Source organism: Camelus dromedarius, chromosome 15, assembly GCF_036321535.1.
Source record: "Camelus dromedarius isolate mCamDro1 chromosome 15, mCamDro1.pat, whole genome shotgun sequence".
NCBI lineage: Eukaryota > Metazoa > Chordata > Mammalia > Artiodactyla > Camelidae > Camelus > Camelus dromedarius.
Genome location: NC_087450.1, coordinates 50,555,067 through 50,575,205, shown reverse-complemented (window position 1 = coordinate 50,575,205; position 20,139 = coordinate 50,555,067). Strand labels below are relative to the sequence as shown.

Below are 20,139 nucleotides of genomic sequence, written 5' to 3'. Positions count from 1 at the left end.
GCATTATTCAGAACTGCAGGAGTGACGTTTACCTCTTAGTAGCCTTTCTCAGTAGGAATTCCTCATCTGAACCACAGAACAGAAAACGACCATTTTGAACAGAAAATTGACTATTTTGCCAGTTTTCTCAAGGATGGTCCTAACAAGAATCACTCTAGATGCATGGGAGAACAGTTAACTATACAGTGGACACCACAGGGCAACAGGCTTATTCTCTCCCAGAACTCAGGCTGAGAAAGGCTGTCTTAGTAACAAGGACTCAGGCTCAAAAATCTGATGACTATTTGCAAATATGTACTGGCACCCTCAAATACTTTTAAGTTTAAACTCTATCTTTACCACCAAGACCAAAACTTTCACCTGCAGTTATTTTAATTAAATGCAGCAATTCTCTTTCACAATTACAGTTTTATTATAATGGATATGAATTAGAAGGACCAGCCATGTTGAGATTTTAAGCCCTCACCTCCTGGAAAGAACATGATAAATTTCAGAAGATTATTAGATATCTGACTATAAATGTCCAACAGGATATACAAGTCTAGAATTTAGGAGAGAAGTCCAGGCTAGAGTTATAAATCTGAGAGGTCAACATAAGGATAGCATAAACTAAAAAGGATTAAATCACCAAGAAAATAAAAAAAGGGGCCTAGGGACTGAGGGTATTTCACATAAAGAGGCTGAAGAGATGAGGAACCAGGGAAGAGACTGAGAGGGAATAGCCAGCAAGGAAGAAAGAAAATGGAACAAAGTGGTCTGCTGAAGGCCGAACAAAAAAGAATTTGAACGAAGACTGTTCAACTATGTCAAATGTTGCCAAGAGCCATTAAGAGTTGAGAACCTGATCAATGGATTTAGCAACATGGAAGTCATTCTGGTAAGGATGAAAATCAAACTTTGGTGAGTTCAGTAAAGAATGGAAGAACCACAAACAAGTACAGAAATACTTTTGAAGAGTTTTGCTGTAAAAAAGACTGGAAGGGATCTAGAGAAAGGGGGCTGAGAGTAATTTTTTTCTTAACCAGAAAATGTAGTTGATTAGCACAGCATGATACTTAAGTGTTTAAAAATTTGTTATTGTGAAATAAAGCATAAGTACAGCATAATGACTATAACAAGAAAAAGTGTAACCACCATTAAAGTCAAGAATAGAAAACTGCACAGCACCCCACCTCTGGCATGTCCCAGCTCTACCACATCTTCTCTGTCCCTTTGAACTGTACATCATTCTGTTTTCCATAAATGCTTCTAATCATTTGGTTTGAATTATTTAAAAAATTTTATGTATGATTCATCTATGTGGTTACATATACACTTTCCTAGTTTCCAATTTCACTACTGCATAGCACCTCATTGGGCAAAAAGCACAATGAATTTATCCATTCTGCATTTACACTATTCCTAGTTTAGGGCCACTGCCAAAAGTACTGCCATAAACATTTTTGTACATGTATCCTGGTACATGTATGTATTTCTTTATTCTAAGGTATATATTTATTAGTAGATACCCTGAGTCACAGGGTATGTATATTTTCAAACTTGTAAATGATGCCAAACTGCCTCCAAAGTGGCTGTGCAAATTTACACTTTTATTACCTTGGTATTAGAGTTCCCACTGCTCTATGACTTTAATGATACTGTCAGACTTTAAAAAACTGGCTAATATGGAAGATATGCAAAAGTATTCTCGTGGTTTTGATCTTTCCCCATTACTAAGGAGGCTGAGCATCTTTTCATATGCTAACTGGGCATCTGGATTTCCTTTTGGGAAACAGCTGTTCAAGTCTTTCACCCATTTTCCAGTTGGGCTGTCTTTTCTTACTGATTCAAGATTTTTTATGTATGCTAAACCCAAGTTTTCCACTGTTTTAATATACTGCATGTATCTGCTTCCATTCCTAGCCTGACCTTCCATTCTCTTTATGATGACTTTTTAATCAGTGGATTTAAATTTATTATTTCCTTTATTTTCATAACTTTTTCCTGTATTACCTTGTAACAGCTTTAAAATTCCACTTTTCCCCATTTACATCTAAAATCCAAATGGAGTCAATTACTGGATATACGGTAAGGCAGGGGTTCAATCTGTTGCCCAAATATATCAATTTTCTTTATTTCATCTTATTTATAAAACAAGTCATTTCTCCCTACAATTTCGTGCTGTTTTCTTTGCTATTAATTAGGTGCCCATTTCTTTCAGGATCTCACTTCTGAGGTATCTATTCTGTTACATTGGTCTGTTTCTCTCTTCATATAATTCAACTATAGCTTTAGAGTAAATCTTACCTTAGGGTGTAAGTCAGAATAGAGTAAGTCCTCCTACTTTTATGTTTTTAAGAGTGTTTTGGTTAATCTTGATTCTTTGCATTTTCATTAAATTTTAATATCAGTTTTCAAAAAGAACCACAGAAAGAATCCATTAGAATTTTTGATTGGGAATACACTGAAACTATAGGTTAATACGGGGAGAACTGGCATGTTTAATAATCTTCAAAATTTTTCATTTCAAAACATTACGTTGTTGACTAACAGAAAAAAAATTTAACTTGGTTTTTATACCCCAAAACCTGAACAAAAAAAATTAATCCTATTACTTTATACGCAGATTCAGTTAATACACAACTATATTTTCTGCAAATGACAGTACTGTTTCTTCCTTTATAGAACTTTTTCATTTTATTAGAATTTCCTTCATGTTATAACACTGGCTAGGATCTTTAATATAATGTTGAAGAGAAATAACATTAGTAGAAATGCTTGTTTTATTCCTAGTGTTAAAGGGAAAACTTTCAGTATTTCCTATGGAAGCTTGTCATCATTTGTTTGAGGTGGTGGTGAGGGGGGTAATCTCCCCCTAGCATATTTAAGAAGTTCTTCTGGTTCATATTTGTTAAAGAGAGCTTTGTTCAAAAAGTCAACATATAAATTTATTATGCTTTTCTTGCATCTTTTGGTAAGTTCTCATGATTATTCTCTTTTATTTTTTTAATGTAGCAAATTATGCTGTGTGACTTACTAATGTTCACCTTGCGTTCTTGGGATAAAATCAACTTGTATGTTATATATTATCTTGCTTTATATTGCTAGATCTGGTTTGCTAATATTTAACTCAGTATTTCTAAATCCAATTTTCTTTTCTCTCTTTGATGGCTTTTAATATCAAGATTATGCTTGCAGCATGAAATGACTTGGAGTACACCCTCCTTTTCTATTCTCTAGAATTTTAAAAACTGGAATTGTTAGAATTAGTTCTTTCTTAAATGACCAGTATCATTCACCACTGAAGTTGTGTTAGCCCGGAATTTTCTTAGAAGATTTTTGATTACTCAGTTGATTTAATGGTAATGGACTTCAGATTTTCTAAATATCCCTGAGTCTATTTGGTAACATTTTCCTAGTCATTTTCCACTTTCTTAAAATGAGGCTGGTTCCTAATATCCTATTATGATTATTTTATTTTTTCTGATATTGGTATTTATGTCTTATCCCTTTATCTTTTTTTGGATGAGCCTCTCAGAGGTTTATCAATCTCATTAGCCTTTTCAAAGAAGTAACTTATGGGATAATTTGACCTTTTCACTGTATGTTTGTTGTCTACTTCATCTACATCAGTTCTATCTTTACTATTTGGCTTCTTGCTACAATTCTTTGGGCTTATTATCTTCCTTTTACAGTTCCCATATAGAAACTTATTTTCTAGTGTATGCATTCAAGCTTATGTATTTCTCATCTATGTTTGTTTTAGGTGTAGTCCTCAAGTTTAAATATATAGCATTTTCATAATCATTCAGTTTAAAAGTTTCTAATTTCTATTGTATACTTACTGTATACTTCTACTGTATATCTTTATACTTAGAGAACTTGACAAGATACGAGGGATTAAAAAAGAAGACAGTCCCCACACTCAAGAATTATATAATTTATAGAGAAGGTAATGAAATATATTCTTAATTCTAAGACGCCATTTATTTTTAGACATGACATTAATGTAATAACTTTCCTTAGGCAAAGATACAAAATTCTTCCACTTTAAGATACTTCTCACCTCCAAATATGGTAAAATAAGTAAACTGAGAAAACAAACCAAAAAATTGATAAATGAAATGCAAGGCAGACAAAAGTACTTAAAAAAAAAAAAGTTGCAAATTATGTGCCATGAGAATGGCAGGAGAAATAATTATTAATGAACAAGCAATGGGAAATATTAGGGAAGGCTTCATGGAAAGGATGCTGTGAGAAGGAAAGTTAATCATGAAGTATTTATAAAGCGAGGCCTTAAAAAGGAAAATGTAAAATTATATACCCTAGTTTTGCTGAAAATTTATAAAAAGGTATTCTAAGCTAAAAACATTAGCTAGAGCCAGAGGCATAGAAGTGCAAGTATGTTAGTGGAAAAGTATGTGATCTAGTGTGTTAAAGCACACAACTGCGGGACACTGATTAGATTAAAAGGTAGCTTGGAGCTAGATTAATGAAAATGTTAAGAACTGAAATGGTATAAACTAACCTGTATTTCTGAAAGGCAACTGAAAGGAGAATAAAAAGAGGAAATAAACAAGAGTTTTGAGGCAGACACAGTTGTAGAAGGATATGGGAGAATCTTAACAAGAAAAGCAGAGATGAAAAGAAATGAATAAAAGTTTAAGATGACTCTGAGAGTGAAGCCAAAAATTTCTAGTTCAAGGGGACAGCGGAGTTAATAGTGAAATAGGGTAAATGACAAGATAAGCAAATTTGGGAGAGATGAGTTCATTTTTGGACATTTGCAGTTTAAGGAGTAGCTGGATCATATAAATAATATCCTGTACAAAGGTAGAAATGTGTTAGGTGTTCAGAAAAGAACCCAAGATGCAGATGGAAACTCACTGGTTTACTGGCACAAGGATGATAGGTGAAAAGATCAAAGTAGGTAAGACTCTCCCACAGCAAAAGTGTAAAGTACTTCTATTTTTTCCAATATTGAAAGTGAAGTTCAGAGAGGTCACACAACTAAGTGGTAGAGCAATAATGGCAGCTCTGACTCCAAGGCATCTAGTCACTAAGCCACATTTGTCTTTTATGTTAAAATGATATAAAGAAGAAAGGGAGATTGACAAAAAGCAGTAAGATGGGAAAGTGAGGAGAGTAAAATATCACATAAATGGAGCAGAGAGGAGGGGCAGAAAGCTGACATACTCACTATGGTGTAATGCAACAAAGAATTGAGAAAAATAAGGATGGAGGAGAGGAAGTCATACTTTGGCAATTGCTCCTGAGTTACATTAGAGCTACTGAAAAGGAATCATGGAGGCAGGGCTTAAAACAAGTATGGAGAACATAAAATATGAAAGGTAGTCCAGAAGGAGAGTATAAGACAGAGAAAGCTTTTTAGAATGAAGAGGCAGACTAGCACAGTACTTGTAGGAAATGAGGTGGCTGAGGGACAAAGGCTAATAAAAATATGAGACCAAAAAAAACCAGATGGCATATATGATCAAGCAGAAGGACTAAAAGACTATAATCAATATAGTATGAGGACCAGGGATTTGATGGATGAAAAGTGAAGAAAGACAGAAGGTGGACAAGCAAAAGACCGTATGAGTCTTGAAGAAACAAACATCAATTTTCTTAACTGAGGCTCTTGTATTAGCACACTAAGCTTTATAACTATGTAACTATTTGAATAAGGAATTATTTCATAATAGTCCTAGGCAGAATTAAGTACAGAAGGTATGAGAGAAAAGTTTTACAATGAGGGAATCATATGAGCAGTTAAAAAGTCACTTAGGGATATAAATATTAATACCAGGAAAGCCCCTTTTATGAGAATGATTTTTATATTTATATTTGTAAAGAGACTAGAGTTGTGGCTGAGGTGAGATAAAATAATCCGTTCTTTTTTCCTGAAAGTTTTACCTGTTTTTAATTTTCTCATCACTCCAATGATAGTCAATTGTTTTTAGACAAATATAGTGTAAAAAGTAGTTTTCTTTTAGGATTACCAACATAAAGTTCACTAATGAACAAAACAAACAAAAATAAAGAACTTTCTCAGAGAATGGAGAGACATGAACATAAAAATAAATTTTGAGAAGACCAGAGTTGATAAAAATCAATAGCAAAATACCTCAATATCTTTAGTAAGTAAGAACATGAGCTGAATGTGAAGAAACGACAAGGGCATTTAGGAAATGAGTAACAGAACCAGCGCCAAGAGCCTGGAAAGATAAGTAATAGTGACAGGGAATAGCAAATATATACAGTAGCAATGTCCTACTTAGAATCTAGTGAGACAGGACTGTTATATGCCGTGACTGTTTGCCCTTTTCTGCTTATAGCTAAACCCCAAAAGGGACCCAGAGTAGTCTCAGAGGTGGCTTTCATAAGCTCCCAGCTCAATTCATTTTAGCCCTGTTTCATGTCCCTCCATGTGTCTACAACTTCAACTTTATAGTCCATTTCTCAAAGGGCTGCTTTTGCCAGGGTCTCTAATCTATAGCTGCTGTTGGACTGTAGCTTCCATGAAGCAAGTATATAGCTGGGGTGAAAAAAAAAAATAATGAGAATGACTCCATCCTACCATCATCCATACTTTGGGGATGGCAATATTAACATCTTTTCATTCAGCAGGCTAGAAAAGATGATAAACCCAGACCTTAGAATTTCAGAGAACAGAATGAATGTAATTGATAGAGAAATCCTCCAATTAACACACAGAAATATTCAGCAGCATGTAAAGAAACCCTCAGTCATGTAAGTCAGGACCTTTTCTAATACATCAAACAAATTTCCTAAATGATCTGAATAGAAAATTTAACTACAGTACAATTAAGTGGAAACTACAGCACATATTTCATTAATAAGCACAGCCGACTCTGGAACAATGCAGGAGTTAGGGGCACTGACCCTCTGTGCAGTCTACTGAAAATCTGCATATTACTTTACAGTCAACCCTCCATATCCGCTATTCTGCATCTGCCAAATTGAACCAACCACAGATTGTGTTGTATTTACTGAAAAAGATCTGCACGTAAGTGGATCCATGCAGTTCAAATCGGTGGGTCAGCTGTAATCTATATAGTTACAGCAGTAACTACTCATACACTAAAAGTGAAAAAATAGCATATTTAAAAGAAAAGGTGAACCTTCAGGAGTGGAGAGAACTAGGAACAGAATGGGAAGAGATGCATTACCTACTGATATTCAAATGTAGCCTTTAAATCTCACTTTTAAAACATAACAAGTGCTGCTTTATTAGCTTAAGAAAACACCTTCCTTCCACCTTCCACTACTGTTAAAGTAGTAAGTTTGTATTTAGTTTCACACAAATTTACTTCACAAAAAATGTATTCTGTTGGTCTTTTCTAAAAGTTGTAATGTGGCAACGGGCCAAAAATTTTTGTAAACACTGATGCCATTAGGTTACAAACACCAATATCTTAAGATACTATAAATGTGCTAAACAAGACTAAACAATGTTCTAAGTGGAAAATGTTAGCTGCACATTTTTCAGTGTTAATTAAATGACTGTTCTTATATGGCAGAAACGGCAAATAGTTTTTATCCTACAAGCCACCAAGTGGTTTTATTTCTTGAAGCACTGCATTAAGAATTCTGGGGTACATTCCACTGTAAAGATGCTATGATTTATGTCATAAACAGACTAAGAAAAAATGGTTTTGAGAATTCTAATACATATCCGCCATCCCTATCAAGTCTCACAAACTGATTCCAACTACTGGCATCTGAGTTCTAAACAATTTATTGGAATATATTTTAAAGACATTTCTTGATTTTTCTCCCTCTTCAGTGTGAAAATCTACATTAAACATTGAAGTTTAAAATCTATTCAAATTTCCACAACTAACCAACTGTATACCTGGCATGCCGGTAGCAAGACCCTGACCAAAAGCCAAAGTTGGATTTGCTGCTGCAAGTGATTCAGCTTGCTGCCCTTGCTGGCCCTGACTGGGAGTAAGAGGGCGCTGACCTGCTCCAGCACGGAGAACCTACAAAGAACAAATGATTTCCTTAATGAAATTATAAAATAAAAGATAAATAATTATCTTGGATAACTTTGTATATATCACAAATCGCCTGTGGATATTCTCTGAACATATTTACATCCAACGAAACATCAGTCTAGCATAAAAAAAGACAAAATACTTAACATCAGAAATACAATCACTGGCTCTTGACACCTAGAACAATCTATTCAAACACATGGAGATTCTAAAAGGTCTCTGGAAAAATTTCTAGTATTTGTACTCTTTAACTTTAACTTACCAAAGTAGAATTAAAATGAGAGATTTATTTGAGGGAGAGGGTGGTATTGAAAATCTTAGATGAAGACAACAATTTTTAATTTTATTATTTTCTAAAACTGAAACACGGGGAGCTTAAGGGAGTATATCAAGTATGATTATTTGATTAGTCTGTTATGAGACTGTGATGCAGAATGAAAACTTCAAATTGAACCAAAATTTCAGAATTCAGTAACTTTAATAAAAGTAACTTTAAAAGCTACTCTTTACTGTAAAACCTCAGGGTGAAAAAAGGAACACAAAATTTTATTTAAAAAAAGTGAAAACTCTTACGGCTGGTCTAATTTTACTTCTTTGTAATACATGGCTATTGTAGTGATTATACACAAGCATGATACACATTAATTTCACAAAGGAAAATATTTAAACAATTCAGGACAAGGGGCATTCATTTTAAGTCCATCTATGTAAGCATCACACAGAGGTATGTGTAATGTTCAGGTAGTGTGCTATTTTTGTTTGCCTAGAAGGTACAGACTAGAAAAGAATTTATTAAATGATGCTGTGGTATAATCTACAAGCACTGAGTCAAAGGACAGCTTTAACAGACATCAGTATAGTTTAGAAGAAAATCAACTGCCAAGTAACAAAACACTATACTTGTCATTAAGTTGCTTCTTTGGTATAAATATGATAAATCTGACAATCAGAATTAATTTTTCTTTTAAATTTATTTTTAAAAATAGTTTCAGGAAAGTGGCTGGAATTTAAAGTATTCAGTAATCTTTTTGGGGGTCAGAAATATATTAATATTTAAAATAGTAATTTAAACACCCAGAAGAAAATGAAGAGACAATTACTGTAACAGGAACATTATTAGCACATTTTAAGAAGTGATGAAAAGAAAGTTAATAATCTGTTAGAGATTTCAGTAACAGAAATGTAGAAGTGGAATACAACCAAATCTTTAAGTTCATATAGCTACAATTAGAAAAATAACCAAACCATGTAAACAATTCTTGTGTACCAACTAAATGACAGGTACTGTATTACATACTGAGGAAAATGAAAACCAAAAACCGAAACCAAAACCAAAACCAAAACCAGCCCACAGATCTTGAATGCAAGGAGCTCACACAATTTCAAAGACTCTCCAGGTATTATTTAATGAAGGCAGGCCTATACCTGTTGCTGTCCAGGCTGAGCTTGTGATGCTGCTTGCTGATTTGCTGTGTTGTTTGCCGCAGCTGCAGCTTGCTGCTGAAATAAATTGGCTGGATACACCCCCCACGGAACACCGTAATACTGAGGTGGAACCACTGCCGGACCTAAACCCCACACCACACCCCACCCCCCCAAAAAAAGAAAAAAGTCACTACATCTTACAGATAAAGTCAGTTACCACTAGATTATAAAAAGGGAAAGACATAAGACTTAGAGCAGATGTCCTTATAATTCTCTATCCACATACAACTGCTTTCCCCTTTCTCTTTGTTTTATTAGGGAGAAAGTTTCATTCATATATATATTATTAAAAGAGAAAGAATTCAGGAATGACAGCAGTGGCCTTAACGGAGAGATGTGAAGCTAAACTCAAGAGGATCAATGAACTGACAGGACACTTAACCATCTACTCAGCACTTACTGAACGCTAGTGTATAGGTTTGATACTGGCAAACAGGAACATAAGACACCATAAAACTGTACGATTTCCTACACTCGATTCATCACTTTCTTTAAAAAGGGTATTTTCTTATTGAAAACGAAACACTTTAAGCTTTTAATCTGTAATCTATATAACATAACTAGGGAACATTCTGGTACCAAGCTTGCTACAACTATTTCTGAATGGTAAACCTTAATTTAAAAATATTCTTCATATCTGAAATAGTTATAATTCTCACATAGCAACTGAGAATCACATGAAAACAAATAACACATCAATGTTTGTGTGGTTAGGAAAATGGGACTAGTGAGTTAAGACAAGAAAAAACTGTAATATAATCACAGAGAGACACAGACATAAAAATGCGAACCAGGAAAAACAGCATGAATTCTTGCTCAATTCCACCTTATTCAAGATAAAGTTTGATTCCTGGACAGTATGTAACATCATGCAAAATAAGCCTCACCATTAAACTAATGATTAAGATGTTATGATTCCAGACTGATATAACAAAAACTTCCTAAATTCCACTTATATGATTTAGTGTATCTAATTTGAAAAATCAAACTCTTTTGGTTTCACTTTGTTTTGGAAGAAAATAAAGGCCAATATAATTGACTAAATGACTAAAATGAAAAGCTCTAAAAAATTGAAAGGTAAAATATATTTCTAAAGACAGTTTAAGTACAATCTACAATGAGGACTGTTAAAATACAGAAAAGGATTTATGACGAAAGAATACACTGTCAAAATAAGACAAAATAAAAGAATCAGACATCTATCTCGTAGTCCTAAACAGTAGCCAGAAGTCACTTGTGGCTAAACAATTAAAAGTTGGACAGCCTGAATTGAGATATGCTGTTATGTATGTAATTCACCCAGAATTCTGAATACTTAGCATTAAAAAAAAATCTAAAATACCAATTAATAATTTAAAAAAAATACTGACTACATTATATACTGGGCTAAATCAAACATAATGTTAAATTAATTTCATCTGTTTTTTTACTTTTATAATGTGGTTACTAGAAAAATCTAAATTACATTATCTGGCTCACGTTCTATTTCTACTGGACAGTGATGATCTTAGAAAGCCTCAGTAAGTCCAGAATGCCTAGAATGCTTATCTCAAAACTAATGACCCCTTAAAGTTGCTTCTTTCAGTTCCAGACGTTAATGACTTTCCATATGCATGTATGGTATATCAGCATTTTACATATTAACATCCAGTTAAACGGTACCAGGAAAGCTCACACCTTATGTAATCACATGCAGATCTATACCAAAAACGACTGAATGTGACAGGTTAGTTTTAGTCTGCTAAGATATCAAATAAGAATTTGAAATTAATGTTTTTTTCACTTCTTAAAATAACGTCTTGAGTACAAAACACACACACACACCCCCACACACAAATGCCTAAGACTAATTCTTCTGCAGTCATGATAATAGTGGATTTAAAATCATCTAATAGATCAGTGATAAATCAGTGAACTTATTTCTGAAAGTAAAAAAATCAATGGAAGCTTAAAGTTATGAAAGTCAATCAGCCATCAATCCAGTGAACATACTTCTGTGATTGACATCTCCCTGTTCCTGCCTTGGTAACCAACATGAACTATGTTTAAGACTAATTCATTCTTGTCTCTGTAACTAACTCAATCTAAAACAACCTTCCCTCAACATCCTATAGAAGATGAGCAAATCACTTCACTCATTACGACTGTGCCTAACCAGTACATAACTCTCCCTTACATAAGAAATAAATACAGCTTTGGTTTAAAAAAAAATTTTTTTTCCAGCTTCACTGTGACACAATTAACATGTGACACTGTATACATTTGGTTTTTATTTCAGATTTTGGATGGTGGTGTCAGGCTTTGACAGTTATTAGTAAGTTCTTTCCAACGCCATCCCACCTTTTTATCCCTCAGCTTGCTTGTACATTTTAACATTGTTAATTAAATTTTACTTTTTAGATACTCATTCTCTCAAGATTTGCTGAATCTCTTTACCTTGTACTATCCCTGGCCTGGGTATTTATAGCACCTACCCCCAGTTTATTTACTGAGAAATAACTTTACTTTGCATTGTCTCTGTGGGTAATGGGATTGATCCCAAGAATAAAGATTTGTGGTTGGTAATGTAAGATTTCTGAAACTACAAAACTGAAATGTAAACCAACTATGTGCAGGAGGGATAAAAGTGTTATCAGACTTAGGTTTTCTCCTGTAGCATTATAGTTAAAAAATAAACTAGCTCTCTGGAAACTTCAGCTCATTCTGGATAAATGTTTCCATTTTCTGTAGGAACTTCAACCTGCCCAATTAGACAAAAATAAAGTTTATCCCCAAACTAAAACTAAATCCATAACAAGCAACAAGGATGAACAGTAAGTTACCTGCTAATGTTGCTGCTGCAGCCAATCCTGCTGCAGTATATGGATCAGTCCCTGGAGGAGCAGCACTAATAATGTATGGATTTGGCACAAATGCAGCTGGAGCAAGGCCTGCTGAGAATACACCAGCTGTGTTTTAAAAGGGGAGAAATAATAAATAAAAACATATGTATGATTTTCTTGATAAGGTTAAAATAAAAAAACCAAAAACATTTATATTCTAAAACTGGGGGTAGGGGAAGGGGAAAGTGTGTATCATGGTTCAAATTCTTATTAACTAACTGACCTGGGGCATGTAACACAACCTGACTCTAAGATTCTTCATTTATGAAACAGGTGTATCACCAATGACTTCTGTTAGAATTAAATGTAAATGACTGTACAGCACTAGCACATAACAGGCACACAATAAATGTTCAGAGCTAGAACTACTATTGTTCAGTAGTAATTTTTCATTTAATCTTTATTGAAGTACACTATGAGCAAGGGATTCAAGTGAGGAAGACAGATATAACCTACCCTCATAAATCATTCCACCTAGTCAGAAAAACAAGTAAAACTGGCAATCAGAATATAGTATAAGGGCTATGAGCACAGAGAGGAGGGGCATCCAACGAGCTTTGGAAGTGGTGGGTAGGATGGAGTGGGGTTGTAGTGTATAAGATAAAATTGGAGCTATAATCAGAATGAAGACTCATGAAGAGCTTCTTGAGTCATGCTAAGTGGTTTGGACTTTACCCTGAAAGTAAAACAATGAAGAGTTTTAAGCAGAAGAGTAAGTCCACTTGTGAGCCTAACATATGACAATATAGATTTAGTAAAGGCTAAGAAATTTTTTTAAATATTCATTTGCAGTACTTATTAAAAAGAGAGGAAAATTGCTAGTATTGAGCAAGAATCAGTATGTATACCTTTTACTCTAAGGTACTAAAAAATTACTTTGAAAGTGTACTGCCAGAATTTCCTCTTCTGGAAAATAACTGTGATAAGTACAACGCAAGGAAATAACTAAAATGTGTTCAAAGTTAAAGGAGCTCAAAAATACTCAGGTTTAAAAGATGATGGTGGGGGGTTTTGGGCATAAAAGCAGGTGGACATACAGCAACTTTTGAAAAAAGTATTCAAAAGGAGCATTTATCTTAAAGTCTAGGCCTTAAAATCAAGACATAGAAACTTATTTCTAACTATATTATGTCGGCTTTCATATTTTTTGACTGTGAGCCACAATGTGAAATGTATTTCATATGAACCTAGTATCCATATACACACATAAGCCACGAACAAAAATCTCAAAATATTTATCCTTACAAAGTTTCAATGCACTCCATTTTCTACTTAATTTTTCTCTTCATTAATTTCTAAATTATTGCGGGGAAGGTGTGGCTCAGAGGTAGAGCACGTGCTTATTTAGCACGCACGAGGTCCTGGGGGTTCAATCCCCAGCACCTCCATTAAAAAATAAATAAACCTAATCACCCCACCACCACCAAAAAAGAAAATAAAAAATTTAAATAAATAAATAAACAAATTTCTGAATTATTCTAAAAAATACTGGCCACAACTCACAACAATGATTTCATGCCCAGGCACAACAAAACCATTGAAAAAATCTGCTTTTTTAATAAAAAAAGTAAGAACTAAAGAGGGTTCCAATAAAATCCTTGCACTACTTAAAAATCCATTTGCACAAAGCTGCATTCTTAGCTATGCCCTACGTCAAAGGTTTCAAGATTTCCCTCCGTTTCCTCTATCATGATTATCTCTAAGACAAGAATAGAGAAAGATGTATTGATACCCATGTTCTACTCCTATCACTACAAAATCGAAAAGTCAGGACCTAGTTTTATATTCTATATTTTTATGATGAAAAATGACTGCTTTTAAAAACACAAATACTATTGAAGTATATAAAGTGGAAAGCCAAAGTTCTCATATAATCTTTACTGACAGTAGGCTTACATATAACCTTTTAACTTTTTTTCAATTTTAGAAAAGATCTTAACATAGCTCTCTCCATATTTACATTACAAATCAGATAAAACGTAGCAAGGTTTCAAATACTTGAAATACAAGGAATTAGTCTGAGCTAATGGATATATATTAAACCTTCTATCGAAAAAAATGAAGAAAAACTTACTTAAGCCCACGTTTCACTCAGAAATATTTACAACAGATTAGACACCAAACAATATGTTAGTGTGTATATGCATAAATAAGTGTATTTTGCATGTATATACACATGTTTGAATTTACATGTTTATATATGTACATATGTATAAATACATCTTCTAAATTAAAAAAATATTTTTTAATATATATACACAAACACACACTCATACATTTTACATTCTAGGGTATAAAGGTACTTTAATATGCTTTTTTCACTTGTCAATTAACCAGAGATTCCTTTCTATGTCAATAGCTACCTATCTAGTTCATTCTTTTTAATAGCTGCACAGTATGTATTCTACTATACAAAAGGAACATGATTTAACCAGTCTACTACAGATACATATTTAGATTCACAACCTTTTGCTATAAGTAAATAATGTTATTATTCCTTAAGTACACAGATCCCTGCATTATCATCATACCCTTATGAAAATTCATTTGAGTGACAAATACATACATATAAATTCTTGACCCACATTTCCAGATTACCCTCCAGGAAAAGTTGTACCAATTTATATATTCTCATTATGAGTATATGAGAATACCATTCACATTCCTACCAAGGTATGACATTATCATTTTATATAGTTGTCAATGTGAGGTAAAATAAAGCACTAACAAATTTTTTACTTTAATCTATGGTTTTCTGGCTATCAAAGAGACAAAACATATCAAGTATTTTCTACCTTTATTTTTCTCATTAAAATTTTTAATCCACCAGGAGTAGAACCCAATTATCTCCAACCTATTTTCCAAAGATATTCTTTTACAATTAATTTGATTAATCACTAATTTGATCAAGATTAAAATCATCCTACCACTGCACCCCAAGCACATGACCACCCACTTCAGACTGTTTTTGTCTACAGATCTATCTGTATATTTTGACACCAGTGCCACACTATTTTCAGCACTTAAACAGTTGTTTTAAAATACAGTTGGGTAAATCCCTCTCTCACTTTAGTGTTCTATTTGTTTTCTGGTTTCACCTTTCTGAGACAAAGATCAAAAACAAACTTTCAAATTCCACCCCCTCCCAAAAAAATCTGTTGGGATTCTAATCAATACATTAAGTCCATAATGTAATTCAGGAAAAACTTGACATCTTTATAATATTGAGTTTCCCCCAAACCCAAAAGGTATGTGTCCTCATTTACATAAATCTTCAGAAAAAGTTTAGTAGTTTTCTTTACATATGCCTCGCACATCTTTATTAACTCCTTACTCCACAGCTTCTAATACATCCTGATTACTGTGAGTATATTTCTGTGTTACGAGAGTTCCAGTTTTATCTTCCAGTTCATTATATCTAGGTAATAGCTAGTTAATTATGCAGCCCACCTATGTCTTTTTATTTATAAGATTCTGAAATGATCTGTTTTCACACTGTTTTGTTGTTCTAAAACCTCTGATCTTTGATGGCTTTAGTCCTTTATCTGTTAATATTCTAAACATACATTTTAAAGTTCTCAGAGCTTCAAAGTTCTCTTATTTCTACATCTTGAGCATAAACTCTATTTGTTATAAGAATGTCTTTTGATTGCTTTTTGTTTGCACTGTAATTTGTTTAAAACACTATCTTATATGAGAGATTCTCTTACACTTACTCATTACAACTACCACTACACACCATAAGGTCAAGTCTCTAAACCAAGTCTTTATCAGTGGCCTGGGGGTCTAACCCTCCAACCCCAATCCCAGCAATGTGCAGGTCCTCTATTTATCCCTCTTGCAGCCCTCTGCAGGCCACGTGGTTCATTTCTAATTTACTCCTATGGATCACCTCTCAATTTCCCGTGCTATTAAAATTCCCCACCCATCAAAACAATCCTGCCTTTTCCTTTTCTCTCTCTCCCCATTTTGAAAGTGGATGTGTATTTCAAAACACAAATCATAGTATCTGTCTATAATCTCTTTCTGGCCCAGCCCATGGACCAAGTCTAGCCTACTACCTATTTTTGTATGAACTAGCTAAGAACAATTTAAACATTTTTAAATGGTTGAAAATAATAATAATTTGTAACAAATGAAAATTATACAAAATTAAATTACAGTGTCCCCCAGTAAAGCTTTATAGAACACAGTCATATCCACGTATGTACTGCCTAAGACCACTGTGTGGTATAACAGCAGGGTTGAATAGTTGTAACTGAAACCATACAGCTTGCAAAAATTTAAAACATTTGCCATTTGGGACTTTACAGAAAAAGTTTGTCAACCCCCATTCCAGAATATGTACTATCCACTATGGTAATTACTACCACATATAACTCCTGAGCATTTAAAATGTGACTAGTCTAAACTGAAATCTGCTGAAAGTGGGAAAATGCACATCTGATTTCAAAGACTTTATATGAACATAATGTAAAATTTCTTATTAGTAAGTTTTATATTGGTTATATTTGAAATGATATTTTGGATATAACTGGTTAAATAAAGTATGTGGCTACTAAAGAATTTAAAATTCTATGCTGCACAATTATATTGCAATTGGACAGTGATCTTCTAAATGAACTATCAGCCAGTCAAGAGGTGACTCGGCAAACTTGGATAAAAGGACTGATAATCAATAATAAGTATGTTTAATTGTGGAACAAAGATGAAAAGATGGGATCAATTTTGGTAAACTGTGCTTTCTAAGAAATACTTTCATTTTATTCAGGTTTTCAAAATTTAGTTGTGTAATTTTCCAGATGGCTTCACAAAGAAGTTCTGAGTTCTGCCAAATCTTTAAAGATCATGTAAGTCCAATGTAATTTAAAATACTTCTAAGGCATTAAAAAAGGGAACATTTCTAAATTATTTTTATGAAGTATATTGGTATCAAAATCTGACAAAAAATGCAAAAATGAACACACACAAACATAAAGACTAATTTCACTTATACGTAGGTGAAAAATCCTAAATAAAACATCAGCAAATTAAAAGAGCTCATTAAATAATTATACACAATTCTTTTAAATTCTAAGAATGCAAGTATGATTCGATTATTTAGAAAATCATTCATAAAATTTAGTAAATACTAATAAAGGGCTTTCATAGGTACCAATTTAAAGACATAAAGATAGGAAGGCATTTACAATGACTGCAAAAGATAAAATACCAAAGAACAAACTTACCAAGAAATATGCAAACTTACGAGAAAAACTTTAAAGCACTTACAAACAACACAAAGCAGACTTGAACAAAAGTAAAGATACATGAGGTCCTGAATAAGAATACTTAATGTCATAAAGATGTCAATTTTCCTGAGTTAATTTAAAATTTTAACCTGATCTGTGAATAAGAGGATTCTAAAGTTCATATGAAAAAGCAACTAAGAACAAAAGATTTAAAACTCCCAAAAGAAGAGTAATAATGGATATCCTAGTCTTCCACATATAAAACATACCGTAAGAGCTCAAAAAATAAAAGGTATTATACTGGCCCATGGGTAGAGAGATATCAGTACATCTCTAACAATGAGAAAGAAGGACTATGTCTAGGGATAAAGGTTGGGGGAAAGAGGAAAAAACAGATCCACAGTGCATGCTGCTATTAGAAGTCATCTAGAAATGTTGTGGTCATCTTTGATTAAAACTGAAAATTTGGGACCTAGGAAGCTTCTTGATTGAGAAAAAACAACACAAAGTTAAAAGAATAGAACCAACTTAGTATATTTTTCCAGTGCCACAACCCCCACCCTGATGTTGAGAGTATTCACAACTTCTCCAACTAGGAAATCAAGGTCAGCCAAAATCAGGTGTAAAAATGGTTACTATGAATTTACACACATGATAAAATGACATAAATCTATACACATTTATCAATGTCACAGACCTGGCTTTAGTACCATACAATAACTATGTAAGATATAGCCACTGAGGGAAAACTGAGTGGGGAAATCTCTTTGTACTCTCCTTGCAACTTCATGTAGTATCAGTATTTTTCAAAATAACAAGTTAAAAAACAAACAAAATACCCCAACCTCGGACACACAGTACTAATGCCTGAGCTCTAGCAGTAACAAATAGGTAATTGTAATAATTCACATTATAGTAAAGACTAAAAGTCAAAGACCAAATAGCTTAATGAAATAAGGAAGAAAATATTTAAATACATTTTCTTGGGATTCCTATTTACAAACCATTTTAAAAATAAACTTCCTGACTTGATAATGAACACCCATAACTACATTTAAATTTCCAAGTGTGTGACTCTCTTAACTTCCTCACAGTGAGGAAAAAAAACTTATGTGCTGACAGCTTTCAAAAAGTTATGGATTTTTATTTCACCAAAGATACAAGAAAAATTAAACAGTTCTTCCCTAGTTAATCTTTACTCTTGCCATGTAATCTACCACTATTTGATCTTAATGAGATGTTTCAAAACGTAATGAAATAACACCATTCAGTAAATGAAAATGAAACATTCTAAATACTGTAACAAGATTTTCTAACAATGTAATTAAAATGGTAACTTATAAAGACTCACCTATATGTGGCTGCTGAGCTGTGGCTAATGCATATTGCTGCTGTTGAGCTGCAGTTAACTGCTGAACTGTTAGTGCATTAGTCCTCTGAAAGAGCTATTAAGAAAAATATTCAACACAAAGATTAGTCTCAAAGCATTTCATTTCTGTTTAGAAAGCTGAGAAAAGAATATTTTAAATATTTATTTCAATCACTTTTCTCAAATACAAGGACGTTTTATTCAATGAAGCAGCAGGTGTTCAAGAATACCCCTATGATTCATGTCAGTGCCTTAACAGCACTTTAGGCTAACCAGTACACACTTAAGAGGAACTTCTTTAAAGGATGGACATGCTTTACCTGCTGTTGGGAACTGTAGTCAAAAAGGCCTACAGTAGCTCCTGAAGAGTCCATTGGTACCTGATTACCAGGATAGTCAAACTGTAAGGAATCTAGACCAACTTGTTCCATGGCATCCAGATTCTGAGTTTCCGGATTTGAAAATTCTTCAACAAGTGGTTTATTAGCTGTAGGATTAGGAAGAGGCCCCAATCCTTCTGGGGGATTAGCTGGGCCCAAGCGCTCAACTACTTCAGTTGGAGAGGCTTGACGACTTCCAGGAGTACGACTATATAAAGAAAACAGAAAGGCATGGTGAATAAAAGCACCAAGTCAGTCAAGGTGAAATGGGAAAATAGGAAAATCACGGAAAACAAATGGTTGTAAAATATAAAGGGCAAATCAGGTACCCAAGGTCCCTAATCATTTCACTTTATCATTTTTTTTCTGTCTAATCTAGCTTCCTCTTAAGAACATAGTTTCACTTTTTAAAAATATTATTAGTGACCACTGCCGCCAATTTGAATAGTATAATTCAATTTTACAGATAAGAAAATTGGTCAATATCACAATTTAGGCTTAGACTACCTGAAACTTTTTTCTCAAATCAGACAATATGAATGGTAGGTATGACTAGCAAAATATCAAGAGACAAATATGGGAAGGCTCAAAATCAAAACCCATCTACCATACTCCCATCTTGCCCACCAGCAAATAATTGCTCTAACATCTTGCTGAATATTTCAGGAAAAAAAGTGACCACGAACAATCATTAAGGGCATAAAATATAGGATGTAACAGAAAAGGGTGGTAAACCAAGATAAAAAGTTGACTCCTGACTCTATCTTTTCAGTGAAAAGTATAATTATA

General features: G+C 33.5%; 1 protein-coding gene across 7 annotated transcripts in view; it reads right to left on the bottom strand.

The window, feature by feature from the left end:
• The window catches only part of PUM2 (pumilio RNA binding family member 2), an 83,526-nt gene that overhangs the window by 30,926 nt on the left and 32,461 nt on the right, over positions 1-20,139 (bottom strand). For 6 of the 7 annotated variants that reach the window (XM_064494710.1, XM_031466631.2, XM_031466633.2 and 3 more), the window contains 5 exons: positions 19,291-19,558; positions 18,953-19,046; positions 12,311-12,436; positions 9,429-9,571; positions 7,859-7,988 (listed from right to left, as the gene is read on the bottom strand). In XM_064494710.1, the coding sequence (XP_064350780.1) occupies positions 7,859-7,988; positions 9,429-9,571; positions 12,311-12,436; positions 18,953-19,046; positions 19,291-19,558 (761 nt within the window). The remainder of the gene's footprint in view (positions 1-7,858; positions 7,989-9,428; positions 9,572-12,310; positions 12,437-18,952; positions 19,047-19,290; positions 19,559-20,139) is intronic. The other variant, XM_064494711.1, reaches the window with a different exon arrangement.